Source organism: Rhinolophus hipposideros (genome assembly GCF_964194185.1).
Source record: "Rhinolophus hipposideros genome assembly, chromosome: 19".
Lineage (NCBI taxonomy): Eukaryota > Metazoa > Chordata > Mammalia > Chiroptera > Rhinolophidae > Rhinolophus > Rhinolophus hipposideros.
Window position 1 is genome coordinate 9903995 of NC_138065.1, and position 17023 is coordinate 9921017.

Consider the following 17023-nt stretch of genomic DNA (forward strand, 5'->3'; position numbering starts at 1 on the left):
AATGGTACCTTTGTGAAGCCCCTCCACTCATTCATTTAACAGACGTCTGTTGGGAACTCACTCTGCACGGCAGAGGGGTACGTGCTCCGGACACAGCAACACAGACCCTGTCCCTGCCCTCACGCAGCTCAGGCCCTGATTTAAAAAAAAAATAAAAATATGGAAACATGTAAATAGAAATGGTTATAGGAGACATGAAGGAAAGGACATACCTAGGTCAGGGGAGTCGTCCCAGAGGCAATGACATCAGAGCTGAGAGCTGTGATTGGGTGTGAGCTAGGTGGACGGGAGGGGAAAAGAGCTTTCTAAGCCAGAGCAGAGGTCCCCAAGTGGAAGAAGGAACTGAAACTGTGTGGTGAGAGCATCTGACGGCAATGAATTTTGTCTCCCATCTAGGTAAAAGAACTTCCCCATGGGACACTTTTTACCCAAAGGGGGGCTTTCTGCCAGGCTTAGCATCAGATAGCAGAGTAGCTTGTATTTGACCTTTGTAGTTAGCCTCCTCTAGGGAGACGGGGTACAGGTGGTGGGAAGCTGGGCAGACTCGAGGACCCAGGTCTGAGCAGTGATGTTTGCAGTTCTGCATCTCAGTACCGCACGCCCTCCAACTTAGTGCCATCCTAAGAACCGCGTGTGTGTGTGATTTATGAAGCTTTTTTTTAAGTGAAAAAATATGTCCTCAAGATAGGACACTTCACCAGCAATCCCAGGGAAATGGAAATAAATACAGTAAAATAAAATTGAAATCCATTAACAAGTTCTGCTGCTTGCTAAGTGATGTATTTCTGGCAGCCATTTCTTACAGGAAACTTTGTGTGTATGTACTTTGCTTTCAATGCTTTCTAATTAGGTCTGTAACCCTCTCTTCTGCTACTTTAGTGTTACAGTACAAACCGTCTTCTCTAAAGATATATAGTTACATTTTGCAACTTTGTGTCCTACACACTATCTTCATAGTTAGCTACTGAAATAACTTGCCCATGAAAATGCATGATATAATTGTATCTGGTGATCCGTTTAATGATGTAGCTATATGTCATTGTTCCTTTCACTGATATCTTTCATCTGTTTTTTTTTTCTATTTTACGTCTTTCCTGTTTTTAAATAGTGGGCACACTTTTGCCCTCAAAATCCTGTTTCATCACATTCTCTGAGTGCCTAACACACAGTTGGTACTCAGAAAAGAAATGGTGGCACAACAATGAGATCCAGTAAGTTCTGGTGGGCAGGTTCTGTGATTGAATTCTTACCTGCAGGGTCAGGGTCCTTCCTGGACCATCCAATGGGGTCAGTTTCTTCATGAGTCCCTGAGATCCTTTGGAGAAGGAACTGGATCATCATTATTTATGAATCCTTGGCTTCTGGTTCACACTAGATGCTCAATAAATATTTATTAAATGATTAACATCAAAGCCCAACTCATGCTTTTTATCTGGAAAAGTCCGTTCCTAGAAAAACATCATTTCTAGTGAGAATGATTCCAGAGGCCTGGGGCTTGGTACTCGTCTTAGGAGCAGAGCAGCCCACAGCAGTGTTCTTTCATCAGCAGACTGTCTCCTTCCTCACCACTCCCACTCTTAGCATCCCCACTCTGGCCTTCAGCCACTCAGGACTTTATCTTTGTCTCCTGTCCAGCCTCAGGCAGCACTCATGCTCTTGATTGTTCCCATTAAAATGAGCAGCGCCCTTCTCCCTTCCCCTCCAGGCCCTGCCATGGGCTTTCCAAAATGGTACAAAGCTAAGTAGAAACCGTGAGCCATGGTTGGCCCCAACTAGCCCTTTGAGCCCCACACTCTGATCTGCCCCAGACTCCTCTCTCCTCCCCCCAACACCGCGTTCCAGGAAGCAAAGCCCTTCCCCACACTGTTCCCTCTGCCTGGCGTTTATTCCTCCCTCCAGTCTTTCTTTCCCTGCTCAGTGACTTCTAACTCATTCTTCAAGAAGTAAATCACAACGGAATGTCTTGTGCTCAACACTGGCTGTCACACTTTGCTCTGACCCCTGGGCAGTATGACGCTCTTCCATTGAGCACGCTTCCTGCATTATGTTGCATTTATTAGTTTATGGGATTATCTTCCGAGTTGGACTGAGACTCTTGTCTTTTCATCATTGTTTCCCTAATGCCTAGCACAGTACCTGATTGGGACCACAGGTGACTCCCTGAAGGACAGGAGGAAGTGAAAGGAGATGAGGGGGGTGACAAGAGAAGGAAAGGGACCAAAATGGAAAAGAAAAAAAAAGAAAAGAAAAAAAAACGGGCAGCCTCTCTTATTTGTTCTGACCTTGGCTGAGGTGCAGTGTTGTGTCTGAATACAAAAGAGTGGCTGAGATGAACAAGAAAAGAGAGTGTGTTGGGGGGGAAGGGAGGTTGATGTAGAAAGGTTAAAATGTAGGATTCTAGGAGCCGGAAGGCTTCCGTCAGGTCATTCCGTGAACCGTGTCTGCCTTGGTCCAGGACGCACAGAGCAACGGCACTTACTAACACTGGACTTGCTTACTTTGTTCCTGACTGGGCTGGAATTAGTGTGCTTTTCTTTTTTCCCCAAGCAATGACCAGCGTATGATAGATAAGCAAAGTCCAGTGAACACAGAGTAATCCAGGAGCCTTACAGGAACGGAGAGTGAAAAGGGACCCATGGTCTCTGTGGATGCCACTTTCCACAGACGCGATCGCTCTGGTCACAGGCGGCCTCCGGCCTGGCCGGGTCCTCAGCCACTGTGTCCTCTGCTGTGGGAGCAGCTGCAGCCACGGAGGATTCCCTCCACACGATGATGACACTCGGCTCAGCCACAGTTTCCTTGACTCAGGAGGAAACCCGTGTGGTTTGGGGTTGGGGGGGTCAGGGCGGGGTGTGGATGAGCAAGTGAACATTTTTTTCTCATTGCCCCGTGGCTTTAAATTGCAACCTCTCTTTTAATTTTCCATTATGCATCAAACACATCTGTGCCAGCAGCGGACAAATGTATTCCGTCTGGGAGGATGATCCCAGACAGCTATAAATTAGACTTTGTGTCCAGAGATGCCAAAAATGTGGCCGCGTGGTAGGGTGTCCCTGGGACAGCCACCTCCTCCAGTCTGCTCAGTGGCTGCAGGCCTTGGCCTGCCGCCTCTGTCAATAGATTTCATTTTGCATTTGGAAACTATCTTTCCATCAAGTCACCGCAGAGGCGAGGGGGCAGGGTCGCCTGTGAGGCTCAGCCTTGGGTGCCCCTAAGATGGTGGTTTCCCAAGGGCATCACTCTCTTTCCTGTACCTGAAACAGCAATGACCTTGAAGCTGGTTTCCCCCAAAACTAAATCAGGGCTCAAAAACACACTCCTCACTGTTTCTGGATGCAACAAACTACCCTATCATGCTTTTAAAAAACAACCTTTTTAAACGTGTATGAGTCAGAATATATGCTCAATGCAGCATACTCGGAAAATAAGTGAAAAGAGACGCCTGTAATCCCACCTTCCAAGATAACTATGGTTAGTGTTTTAGCATGACTTCTTTCAATATTTTTTCCGTGCCACGCTACCCTTTTTAAAAATGCAGAAATCTTTTAAAGCTGGTTGAGCCCAGTTCCGTTAGCTGTCCCTCACATTATCCAATTAGTGCTTTCCTCTAAGTGCTGGAAACTTTGAGTTACGCCACAGCGTAACAGAGGCCAGCCGTAGAACTCTGCCCCTTCAGCTCCTCCCGCCTGAAGTCACGCCTCTCTTCTAAAGGAGCTGGGCACAGAGGGACTTGGCCTTGAGGGGGTCTCTGGGGGTGAAGGGTAAAGTCTTCATAGGAATCCACCAGAGAGCCCCAAAGGGTAGCTCTGTCTTTACAAAGCGCCCTGCAGATAGAAGGGTCCTGTGTACACGGGCCCTGCCTGACCCTGACTTGGATGTAACTTTTCCTTGTTAAACCTCACCTCCCTCTGCGTCCTGTCGTCTTCCTGTTGGGGCAGGAGCAGCCCCTAAACGGTGCACCATCTGTTGCAAGGCCAGGGCAGCCCAGCACTCACGGAGGGGTTGGCAGAACCGGGGAGCTATTTTCACATCTCTGCTTCCTTTCCCCGGCTGCCCTGAGCCCCGAAGGTGCCCAGTGAACGTCTGTGGACTGACTGATGCCTCGACATTCAAGATGGGTGTCTGTGGAGAGCGAGGACACTGGCGCTGGAGCCTGATGGCGGGCAGTGGGGACAGTCCTGCGATGGCAGGAAAGCCGTCCAGCTTTGGGGCAGGTCCTCACCAGGGCCGTCAGGGTGGCAGAGAGGAAGCAGGCGGTGACCCCACCAGCTGCCAGCCTGCCTAGCCGCTGCCTGCGCCAGCCACTCAGCCTCTCTGTGCGCCACACGGCACACAAACCATGCTTTTGCAGAAAATTAGTTTTTCCTCTCTCACTTTCCATGGAAACTTGAAATAGCAACCAAAAAAATAAAAAAATAAAAGAGAGAGAAAAAAAAAAAAAACAGGCCAAGCTCCCTCCCTGCTTGCAAAGCCATCCCCAGGCAGCAGGCACTGTAGTGACTGGAGGCCTGGGGTAGAAAGGGCTCCAGAAGCCTCTAAAACTGCTTCCTCACCAGGCACTGAGCACACACGAGATGTGGGCAGGTCTCAGGCTGCTGTGTTCTCTTCGAATTTAGCAAAGCGGGTTTCCCCCAGGTCTTGGCGTTCATCCTGCCCTTGGTGACCTGGTGACTGAAACACAGTTTCCTCTCGCTGTGGTTAGGTGGTCCAGAGTGCCCAGCAAGGGAGAAAAAGGCAGGGCACAGATGCCTTCCAGGGCAACTGCTACCGGAAAGTTCTTTGTGGGACACCTCCCATAGCCCAGGGCAGCCTGGGGGAATGGGAAGAGCTCTGAGCTTGGAATCAGGAAACTCCAGTTTTAGCATCACAGCAGGGACATAGAGGGGCGCTGAGCACATCATTTCCCCGCCCCCCCACCATGAAATGTGCTATGCCCTTCCAGAGCTCAGCATCCCAGCCCCCCTCCTTCCCCCACTCCAGGGCTGTGCCCACGCTCCCCTGCCGTCATTGTAAAGCTGTGTTTTTGACCTTTCAGCTGGCAGGGTCGGCTGTCATTGCCTTTGGACTATGGTTTCGGTTCGGAGGCACCATGAAGGATTTCTCATCAGAGGACAAGTCCCCAGAGTATTTCTACGTGGGTGAGTGATGTCAGCTTCCCTAAGCTTTAGCTAGGGCTGCCCCAGAGGCTTGGAAGGGCAGGGACAGAGAGGAAGGTCAGAGGAGAAGCCTGCTACCCCGAGACGCCACCTGGCCCTGGGTGGGGGGAGGATGCAGTCCAGGCAGGAGAGGGCCCTGCCACCCGTCCCCTGCCTGCCCCTCCCATGGTTCATCCATCTGCTTTCCAAAGTCAAGGGAGACCAGTGCAGGAAGGCTGGCCCATGGCGCTTCTCTCAGCCGCTTCATGAAAAGAAGCCCAGAATATAACTGCAATTAGTTTCCAAGTAATTAGACACTCCCTTCTTCAACCTGAATGAAGCGAGTCACCACAAAGTTGGTTATTCACTCCTCCATCTGCGTAACTGGGGCCTCGCAGAGTCAGAGCTTTATTCTAAAAAAAATAAAAGGTGTTGTATTTTAAAAGGTCTATGAGGAAAACATAATTCAAAGTGAAGGGACATCTCAAGGTTTAGAGGTGCTATCTCAGCCCCTCTATGACTAGGGGTCTACGAGGGCAGGGGACGGATGACAGGAGGGAGGGAGAAGGAGGGAGCGAGGGTGGGGCGGGCAGGGCTGCCCTAGGGAAGAGGCCTCAGTGGGTGGACGAGGGGCAATAACCCACCCAGGAAAGGGGCGAGGAGCGTGGAGCAGGGTGCCGCCTCCAATTCTGCAACGCTGTGATAAGCAGGGGCTGCACGTTCTCCCCTGATCTACTTCTCATCTTCTGCTGCTGCCTTTTCTCATTCTGCAGCTAAGTGCTCCTGGACTCTAGACAGCAAAAAGTCCAAGGTCCTTGCCAGTATAGGTGCTGGCCCCATGGGACTGGCTGTTATGCATGCCAGCTAAGAGCACGCGTCGGTGGCTCGTGGCCATCTCTGTGCCGGGGGAGAAGCAGGGTCCTGCACAGACCATTTGCTCCAAACCCCAAGGAGAGCACAGCTACTTCCCAGGAGGGACCGGACTCCAGGCCCCCGTCAGAGCCAACCTGTTCTCAGGAAAGGCCCTCCCAGCTGTGTTACCTTCTCTTCCAAACGCCCTTCCCACACCGCCCCGTCCTGTGAAGAGAGCAGCCATATCAGTGAGGAAACTTTTAGAGAAAAGTAACGGAAAACCTACTACACGACGGATAGCAATAAGGAATCCCAGGTTTCATCAAATCTTAGATGCAGTCTTTTGTAAACACCCAATGATGTTAAGTTCCACCGAGAAAAGAAGAAATGCTGCCAATGTAATTAACATACCATAAAATATGCATCCTAATTTTAGAAATGTTAAAATGTAATATATATATAATATATGACACATATATTATATATATATATATATATATATATATATATATATATACACACACACATATACAGAGGGTGCCAAAAAATGTACACACGTTTTAAGAAAGGAAAAACTGTATTAAAATTGTAATACTCAATATATGCCAATAACAAAAGATGAATATAAGTCATGTGTATACATGTTTTTGGCACCCCTGGTATATATCAAAATTAATGAAATGTGGTAAAAGAAGTGTAGAGTTGAGGAATCTCCAGAATTTGTTCAGGACCCAGGCACTTCCTATCTTGCTACTTGCCATCCTTGGGACAACCCCAACCATGTCCCCTCAGAATTACAAGATAGCTGCAGTGGCTCCAACAGAGTCACATCCAAAGGAGAGAAAAGGAAGTTTTGCCTCATAGAGTCCTTTTTCAGGCATGAATAACACCTTTGTCACAAGTTCCCCAGCAGACTTTCCCCTCAGCGTATCGGCCAGAACTGCACTGCGTTCATGCCCGAACCAGTCGTGGCCAAAAACAGTCCCCCTGACTGCCTCTGACCAGCTGGGAGTCGCCCTGGGCCTGGGACGTGCTCCAGGCTGCCCAGAGGGCCTCTGACACTTAAACAAAATTGGAGTTTTTTTACAAGGAAGAAGCAGAGGAACATGCCACCGCTGCAATGCTCTTCTTTCCCTCCCCTCCCCGCACCCCAACATGGTTTCCAGGTGGCACCCACCCTTCCATCCCAGAGCTAACATGCACATGTAGCATATTCTGCCCTGAGGAACTCCTAGCTCTGAAAACCTCCTCAGAAGCATGCCCCCAGCCCAGAGCAGGCCCCATGTGCCCAGCACAAAGCTCAGCCTGTCCTTGGCCTACACCACCTCCAGGAGCCTGCAAGCCCCCCACCCGGGGACTCACAAGAACAGTCAGGGGACGGTACGAGAAGGAATGCATTTTCCCTCATTGTGCTGCTGTTCCAGCACCTGCTAATCTCATCAATATTCCCTGCGATTTCTAACTCCATTTTCACGTAGTCACAACTCAGCAAATGTTGAATCCTCTTTGCATGGGATTTGTGCCTCTCCAGACATATACAACAATCGATTGCAAATGACAATCACCCACATATATTAAGTGCTAAGGGGAGGAACAGACATGACCACTGAGGTAGGCACGAGCAAAAACGGTACAGGCTGGGGGGGGACAAGCCTCAAAATGGAGGGGTGCTTGAATGGGGCCTTGCAGGACGGGTAGGTTCCAAATTGACCAACTTATGGGAGAGCCTGACTCATGACTGAAAAGGTAGCAGGCAGCTACCATCCTTTCCCTTGTCTGTGGCAGTTCCGGCTGACTGGGAATCATCATAATCTAGCTCCTCCCAACCATTTACAACTGCTTCTCAGGGTGACCATTATTTTCTCTCCCGCCTCTGAATTCTGTAGTCACTCGAGGTCCTACCATGAGTTCAGTCCCAATAAAGCAGTGGAAGTCTTTTGCTCCTAAAATGCAGGTCTCTTGATGTTCGGGGTTTTGGCACTTCCTTGTCTCCTTTTCACACGCTGTGTATTGGGTTTGCACCAGAACCCTATTTAGCTCACCTTCCTCGGGTGTGACTCTCAGGACTTTCCATCAAAAGTTGCATTCGTGCCCTCAGGTACGTGGGGCAGAGTCCACCTGATTTGGAACTAAAACATGGAGAAACATTGGTCAGCTTGGTTTCAGTCAGACATTCTCCTTCATGTTGTTTGGCAATAACTGCCTAAAACCCAGCCATCTGCCCACCTCACCACCAAGTTTGAGGTTGAAAGACTTAAATGTCTGTAATGTAATTTCTGAACTTAAATTGGAAATTTTGAGCCACAGTAAAGAAAAACCATTTTAAAAGACCACAAAGACCTGGGTTATGTGAAAAAACATGTAAGAGAGGCTGTCTCCCTCCCAATGATAATAAACATCTGGCTATCTAAAAATCTCTCCATGGTTATTTTAATTTGGGGATTTTAAGATTCGGTTTCATGCAAACATGCTTGAGCATTCAAGCAGGGATGTCTCTATTCTTTCCCTTTTTTTGTAGGCTTGCCCATTTGGGAAAACATAGAGCCCATCCATGGATATACATTAGTCCACATCTAGAGCCCTGGGCTGTGCTCATCCATGAAAAAGGATGAGAACGCTGGACTTGCCCCATGTGACTTGCAATCTATTTGGAAACACTCACAAATGTAATAATTTAAATTCTAATAGAAATGAGTGTGTAACCAAATGCCAATTAGGTGGTGTTTGCTGTGGGTCCACCAGGATAATTCTGACTGGTGAGGCAAGGAGGCCTTGAGTTAGGTTTGAAAGACTGGACTATAATCAGTGGAAAGGAGGGAGAATGGAGGCTGCAGAGGCTGTGGGCAAGATTGCACAAGGCAGCTCCACCGGGCAGCGATGAGCAAGTGGGCACTTACTGGAGTGTAAAGGGTTGGGGCTTGGTGGGAAGTAAGATTACAAATATCGGGGAGGGTGGGAGCACAAGAAGAGAGAGCTTTGAATGTTAGGGTTAGTTAATTTGGTAAGGAGAAGGATAAATTAGGTTTTAAGGGAGGGTATGACCTGCACTGCATTTTAAAGAGATTAATCTGGCACCTGTGGAATGAGAGGGGAGTCACAGGATAGAAAAAATAAACATGCTAGATTATTGAGACAGTTAGACGTAAGGGCATAACCCATGGTGGTTGCGGTAGGAATTGTGACGAAAGGGACAGAAAGACAAGAAACATGATTATTAAGCATTAGTAAACAATATTATTAAACTTGGGGACAGAAGAAATCAAAACGACAAAAGATATCAGTAATAGACAGAGACCAGCCTAGAAGTAATAAGCCACGATTCTGAGACGGAAACGTGGATTACAGAAGTCAGGGGTCCCCCTCAGGCAGAGAGAGGGGTGGGTATGCAGAACTGAGGATGGGAGCCAGTCTGGGGAGTAGCCTCTGCTTTGCTCCAGAAACAAAGTGCTGATAGTGATACCACAGGTGTAGATTTGGGTCCAACATAAGAAAACCTTTTAACAATTTAATAAATCAGAGAAGCTGAGCAGACGTCCACAGAGGAACGTGTACTCTACTTCGGGACTTAATATATCACTATTTGGCAAAGTCAGAACGGGGTCTCCTATCTATTTGGGAGAGTCCTGTATTGAATAGGGGGCGACTAGCTCTATACAAACACTCCTGATCCTGTTTTCTAACTGAGTTTAAAGCAATGTGAACTGTCCAAGAGGCAAGAAATGTCACAGGTGTAGGGACATATCTGTCAGAACTCCTTTCATTGCGTATCACGGAAACTTGACCCTAACCATCCTGAGCGATACAGAAATGTCTTGACTCACATACGTGAAACGTCCAGGGTTCGTACCGGTCTCAGGGATGCCAGTGATGTAATGGAATCCTGTCTGTGGCCATCTCTCAGCTCTGCTTTCCTTTGGCTCCATTCTGGGCAGGTTTTCTCTAGCTGTAATAAAATGGCTGCCCGCAGCAGCAAGCACCATCACCCAAGTAACCCTGGCGACAGAAGTCCGACCAAAGTCCTGAGCTTCACTCCCATTGGCAATCTTGGGTCCAGTGCCCATTCCCAAACCAGTCATTGTGGCCAGCTGGTCGGGACGGGCTTGTGGGCTGACGCCTGGGCGTCACGCCTGCCTTGGAGCTGAGGCAAGTTGGCTCTCTCAGACCACATGGACCGAGGGTGGAGACTTTATCATTTCTCTGATAAAGAAGAGGAGGAGGTGAATTCTGGGTAGGGAAAACAACGGGCCACACAGCAGGGCCTGACTCCTTCTTGCTGGTTTTTGGTGGCCTGGGGCAGGATGTGGGTTTGCACACCCCTAGTTCTTGCTCAGTCACGCCTCCCCTCTCTACGTCGGCCCTTGAAGTGGCTGGTGGTGAAGCCACTCGTGGTCAGTGCTCCAAGTTCAGGGAGGTGGGTTATCATAGAGTCTCAGCACCGAGCAGGATAAGGACATGAAGAGCCCGAGTGGGAACCAGCGGGGAGCTGGCTGCCAGCTGTGGTTCTCCAGCTCTTCTACGTGGGGTTCAGCCTGCAGCCCAGATCTGCTGATACCCAGGCCTCTTTGGTGGTGGCAACAGGAAAAATAGTCCTGGAGAAGTCAGGGACCTTTTCTCCTTTTCCTATAACATAAATAAGTAGAACAAAATGCATGTTCATAGAAATTATTGCGTTCCTCAATTAATAATTTTCCAAATAGGAAGGATACCTGCTCTCTAGCAATAAAACAAGAAGGAAAATATGCCAGGATGCATATTTCGGGACTTGCGTAACGAACGGTGAGGTCATACGTAGGGCTTTCAAAAAGAAGCAGGCCCAGTTTTTGGAAAACTTCACATCACAGGGTATCGTTCACTGATCTGTGTATTTTCTTTTCAGAATAGGTTCCAGGGCAATCAGCCCATTAAACTCTTATCGTCCCTTTGTTAAAGAGTGTTGGTGGACAGGCTTGGCATATTCAAGTGGCTCTTAAAGAAAGAGGGCCTCACAGCCCAAAGTCCCATCCCTGAGAGGGACCTGCTTCTGGGCAGACTGCCTCACATTGTAGGAGAAATCCTTCCATCTTTGGGGGGACGCTTTCCTTTCTGGGATCCTCAGTTCCTCCTCATGGGTGATGGAGAGGAAGTCCCTTCTTGTGATAAAGATTCGGACATGGCTTCTCAGCCAGGGGACAGGGTGAGCGGATCCAGCTGTGAGGGGAGTCGGAAATAAGGACAGGAAGTGAGGTAGTGAGACTGCCTGCCACCGGCTGCCTCTTCTCAAGGGCCTCTGAGTCCCTGCGAGGCCTGGAGGCTGATCCAGGGTATCTGTGTCCACTGGTTGCTACCAAGGAGAAAGGAGGACCTGGCAACAATGGACTTGGTGGCAAGAAAAGCTTGGGCGACCTGCTGTTTCCTAAACCGCTCCACCGTCATTTTTCAGTGAACTGTTGAGAGGAGCCCCCAGTGTCTTCCAAATTCCACCAACCTGCCTCTCTGGCTTCCTGTTACAGTCCGCGTCTTGGGCTGCCTCTTGGAGGGACAGACACCATGAGGGTCTTCTTTCCAGGAGTGCGGACCAGGGAGCGATGTCCTCAGCCCTTGGAAGACTGGAGAGATGGTGTGTGCTCCAGCGCATGAAGTCATGTCTGAGCAGGGGCATTAGCAGGATTTCTCCATGAAGGGGTTGCCCACATACACAGCAGCCAGTTGGCACTCCAGCGTCACACGCTGAGGGCTGTAGCTCTCTCTCCCTGCTGCTTTCAGTTCCGGAGCCTGGCTTTGATTGTGGCTGGCTGTTAGGTGTAAGGAAAGTGTTCCAGTGCTGAATGTTGAGGGGCTGGCTTGCCTTTTTAAACACTCTGACTCACTCTGGTAAGACTTTTTTACTTCTTGGTTTCCAGTTGGACCTGAGAGTCGTGGTAGCTGCAGAAAAGAGATGGGCTGTAATGTACATCATTGAGACAATTTTATAAAAAATGCATTGTTATAAGTTAGAGTACATCATGATGGCCATATTGCGGATTAAAAACCTAAAGCCACTATTGGTGAGCCTGGATTTCTGGCTCCCAGCCCTGTACTTTCAGAGGAAACCTCAGAAACCATCATGGACAGATCAGCTCGTGGAAGAAGCAAAAGAAACCTCCTGGCATTTACAGATTACAAAATTAACAGATTTCGAGCTAGGAGAGTCACCCTCCTTCTGAGTTCCTGCTAGAAGTGTAAGCATAGGAGTTAGGCTGTGCACTTAGGAGCAGACCCCTGGTTCAGTTCCAGTTTTGCCACTTACGAGTTGTGAAACCTTAGGGAAATGCCTGAACTTCTCTGTGCCTGATTCCTCAGCTGTGAAATATGAATACATCTGCGTACCTCGTAGGACGAGGTGAGGAGGAGAGGATTTAACACAGGCACGTGCTTCAGCACAGTACCTGCTGTGCAGTGAGCCCTGGATACGTATTAGCTGCTGGTATTACTGTCATGAGGGCAGGCTGAGGAGAGAGTCAGGCCGTGGGTGGCGTGGGAGAACACAGGAAGGAAAGATGAAGGCGTGGTTCAGATGCCAGGGAGTCAGAATGAGAGAATGGCGGGTAGCTCTGCTTATGATCTCGGGGCAGGTTCCTGCCAAGTGCACAGTTCAGAAGCTGCAGAGAGCAGGCAGAGCACCCGGAAATGGTGGTGGTTATGCTGAGTGTTAAATGACTCCGTGACTAATACACGTTAAGCTCTCACAACAGTACTCAATAACTGATAGCTGTTATTTCAGGGCACCCGAGACTTTCCCTTCCCCATAACCTGAGTCCCATGGAATATTCTAGATACAGGTGTCGTTATGTGCATCCAGCGAAAGCTGGGAGGAAGGTAGAGTTGCACAGAGGCATAGAAAAAAATGTTTTTAGATGAAAAATGGTCATTAGCTGGGTATGTGAAACCATCTGCTGCCAAAAAGCCACTGAAATTGATGATCATGCCACTATCTGGTCACTAAAGGGAGTGTGTGGGGAGATCCATTTTAAAATGAGACAAAGCTTTTAGGAGATTGCTGTCTCCTTTCTGTGTTACCTGAAATGATGCTTACACTTAAAAAGAAGACTCAAAAACCTAAGAAACAAGTGATGGAATCGTCAGGGAATTGCTGGTAGCTGTCACCTGGAGACCACTGGCATCACAAGGCCCAGACGTGAAAAAATGCAATTATCAAAGTGTTTTCTTTTTTTTCAAAATGAGGGAACTAGGACTCGGAAAGCATGGGGAATTGGGAAATAGGTCAGACACTTGTCACACGGGCTGCGGTGGGAGGGAGAGGGCTCTACAGAAGCCATCTTGGAATTGAAATGCGACACTCCATCAATGTGTTCATTCAGCAGCTGTATTTGAGGGTCAAAACAGAAAAAGAGAAGGCACCCCTGGAAGCCACAGTGGCCTTATGGTATGCTGAGAACTACAACCAGATTGGGAACTGGATTCAGGAGGCCTGTGGGATGTTGCCACTTGTAGAATTACTTCCAGTTTTCCCTTCAGCTCCCACCAGCAGGGCTCATTGTGCGTTGGGCTGAGCCACGTGGCCCACACGTCCACACAGAGGTTTGCTAAGGGGCGGCCTCACGGTTGGAGCCACTCCGCTCGGGCAGTTTCAGGGTACTTTGTTGTGAGCTTTGGGATTCTGAAAGCCTAGGAATGGAAGATTGTACAATAAGCAAATTTTCGTGGGAAGCTCATTATTTCAGAAAGGCAAGGATTGTTGCCTGAGGGACTGAGTCACCATGGGGAGCAGTCCTGTCCTCCTCGGGCCCCGTCCCTCTGTCCATTGCACCCCAGCCTCCTCAGGAGCACCCCTCTTCCCTTTCTCAGGTGTGCAGCCATGTACTCCTCTGCTTGACCTTGGGAGATCCCAGCCCTGTGGTGGCTTCTGGGACGTTTGCTGAGCTGTTTTCTCAGAATGCATCTCTAAGCCAAGACAGGCGATGGCAGACAGCCAGAACCTCAGATTTGACTTGCTCTTTCTTAATCCTCTCCTCCAACAACACTGAGAATTCTGCCTTGGCCTGGGCATAGCCCAGGCAGGATGAATGAGGTTGTCTGTGGACTTAACATCTACAGAGAAAGACATAGTATGTATGGAGAACCTGCAAGTACACAAAATGGAAAAGAGCAGGTGGGGTCAGAGCGTGGTGAATTCCCACATGGCTAGAATGCAGGCTAAGGGTGCAGGGGGTCCTGGTGTCAGGTAGCAGTGGGGAGGTGATGGCCGTGGTGAGCAGGAGATCGATATAATAAGGTGGGCCCCCCATGAGACGGTCCGTGAGGGAGCTGAGTGAGGTGGTGTTGCCGGCTGCCCTCCGGCCTGTCTCAGTGGGGAGGGAATGGGGCTCCAGGCCTGTGTGTCCTGTCTGGAGCCACCTTGCCTCCCTGACCCCCAGGAGGAAAACAGAAATCTAACACTTGCCTTACCAAATGGGGTTGTTTTGAGGAGCCAATGAGATGATAGAAAGAGTTTTGAAAAATAAAGAGAATTTTTAAAACAATAAGGTGTTTAGGCAGTGGGGCCAACGATAGTATTATTTTAAATATGGAATCCTTTCTTTCATTACCACATCCATTCCCCTGTGAAATAGCTCTTTTAGAGAAATGGCAAAGGAAGGAAGTGGCAGAGTTGCCAGAGCAGGAAATAAATAAATACCTGCCTCAGGACTGCAGAACCCAGGGCTTCCCCATCCCAGAAACAGGCCCTGAGAACAGTCTGGGCAGAGCAGGAAGCAGAGCAGCCTTGCCTGCTGCCCCCACAAACCACCTGGAGGGCCCCCCAGAGGCACCCCACAGGCCAGGGTTTCCCCACAGAGGCGGGGACCCAGATCCCCACCCTCCTGGTGAATGGGAGTGGTTTCCAGGTGACTCATATGAATAAAATGCAAAAAAATAAAACAGAGGCCACTCACATTATTCTAAGCAAGTCAAGTGCCAGGCCTTGTATTGTGTTCTAACTTATCTTGGGATCAGAGAAGGAAGCAAGGAAAGACTTGGCTGTAGTTCTCTCTGAACAAGAACATTTCTGCCCTTTTCTTTCTCTGTTGCTTGACTCCCGTGGTACGTGAAATTACCACCCGAATTAAGGCCACTATTATTTCTGGAGAGGCAGGACAGGGCCATGGTGACAAGCTGGCTTGAAAGGCAGATGGGTGTTTTTATCCCAGCTCTACGGTCTCTGGCAAATTGCTTAACCTTTTGGGGCCCAGTTCCTCTGTCTAAAAAATGGAGATAATAATATGATGCCTCCTTCATGAAGATTAAATTAATAAATCTGTGCTACGTGCTGAGAACAGCGTGTGGATAAAATAGGCGCTTAATAAATGTCGCAAATGTTGCATTACTAACGTTATTTGGTGTATATTACCGTCTCACCTCCCCTCAGTGGCTGTTCTTATAACAGCCTCCCGTCTGTCCGGTGTATGTGGTGTTACCCTCCAAAGTCTGTAATTTACACACACCTTAATTGCCTTATTGTTGGGTCCTCCCCCCTCTCCTTAAACAAAAGGGTCCGCCCCTCTCCCTACTTCCCCATCTGTGCCTGAGCGGATCATCAGCCCCCTTTCCCTCCCAGACACTTTGTCTTCGCGGCTTCTCATGAGACGGAGATAGCCATCAGTTCCAGAGCACCATGAAAGAGAGGCCCAGGGGCTCCTGGACTAATTTCATCAATTTCACATGAATGGTAGTAACACCCACTTTCCAGGGGTGGTGGGAATCTGAACGGTAAGAGCCTGGCAGAGAGGAGGTCTGTGAGGTGATTATGAGCGGGGGCAGTGCGAGTGGGCCAGGTGGGGTTTCCAATCCCTGCTGGGCATGTGACATGAGGGTCCCCTCACTCTGTAAGCTGGGGCTTTCTTTGTGCATTAAGGATAACTTAGCCCCTATCTCTCAGGATCCTCGTGCAGGTTAAACTGGGTGAGTGAAGGCTCAGCAAGCCTTGGACAAGTGTCACCCATTGTATTACTAGCTACTGAATGCCCCACCCTGTGGGACCCGTGGAGCAGTGGTGTGTGTGTGGAGGGGGGCCTGTGCCAGAAGCTCTGTGCTGGGGGGAGAGCCGGCTGGGTGGTCAGCGTCCCCTTTGCCCGCTTCCCACAGGGCTGTACGTGCTGGTCGGAGCAGGTGCCCTGATGATGGCAGTGGGCTTCTTCGGGTGCTGTGGAGCCATGCGGGAGTCGCAGTGTGTGCTCGGATCGGTAAGTGGGGCACCAGTGGGGAAAGGAGGGGGGACTGGCCTGAAGGGAGCCCAACGTCTGGCCTCCAGTGCCAGCTGCACCTCTGACCCACTGAGACCTTGGTACTCACTCCCTCTGCCTTTCTCACTTGCACAAGATTAATATTATCTTTCTCCCTGCCTCTTTGGAAAATGTGGGGGGGGGCCAAGGGGAGGAATGAGGTCATTAGTGTAAAGATGTTTGGGGAGGAAAAGTGCCTAATAATTGTTAAGGGACAATTATGATTGTTCTTTTAAAAATAATATTTCACAGCGAGTGAGGCAGCTGAAAGGTTCCTAATAGCCAGGGAAGTGCTGTCATCTACAAGAAAAACATTGCTGTTGGAGATCAGTAACTTAACCCACACCCCTCTTGTAACAAGCAGCCTCTGTTTCTTAAAAAATGAAATAATTTCAGTTCAGTGCTGCGCAGCCCACGCCAGTGTGGCCTAAGGGAAACCAGGAGAAGGAAGAAGAGGGGCAGGAGGAGAAGACGTTTTCGTATTTCTCCCCGAGGAGTCAGAAACAGCAGCTTTATTGGGCAGCCTCTCCTTCGTCACTGCAGTCTTTGGGTTTTGCTGTGCACAGTGGAGAACTCATTTCCTCAGCCCTCCTTTCCCTCTCTTTCCACTGTGGCTGAGCGTCTCTCTGTCCTTTTATCCCTGAACTTAGTTAGATCAGAGCAGACCCAACAGACCGAAATCGAGCCAGAAGGGCACCTTCGCCTCACTCCCCCTCCTCAGAGAAGCCTTCCAGGCTGTGCAGTCAGGTCACACCTTCCCCGAAGCCAGGCCTCACCAGCCACTCTCCACCTCCTGGTCTT

At 49.4% G+C, this 17023-nt stretch overlaps 1 protein-coding gene across 3 annotated transcripts in view; it reads left to right on the forward strand.

Moving 5' to 3' along the window:
• TSPAN2 (tetraspanin 2) overlaps positions 1–17023 on the forward strand; it is a 40446-nt gene that overhangs the window by 9351 nt on the left and 14072 nt on the right. For all 3 annotated transcript variants that reach the window (XM_081025730.1, XM_081025728.1, XM_081025729.1), the window contains exons 2-3: positions 5036–5138; positions 16086–16183. In XM_081025730.1, coding sequence (XP_080881856.1) covers positions 5036–5138; positions 16086–16183 — 201 coding nt within the window. The remainder of the gene's footprint in view (positions 1–5035; positions 5139–16085; positions 16184–17023) is intronic.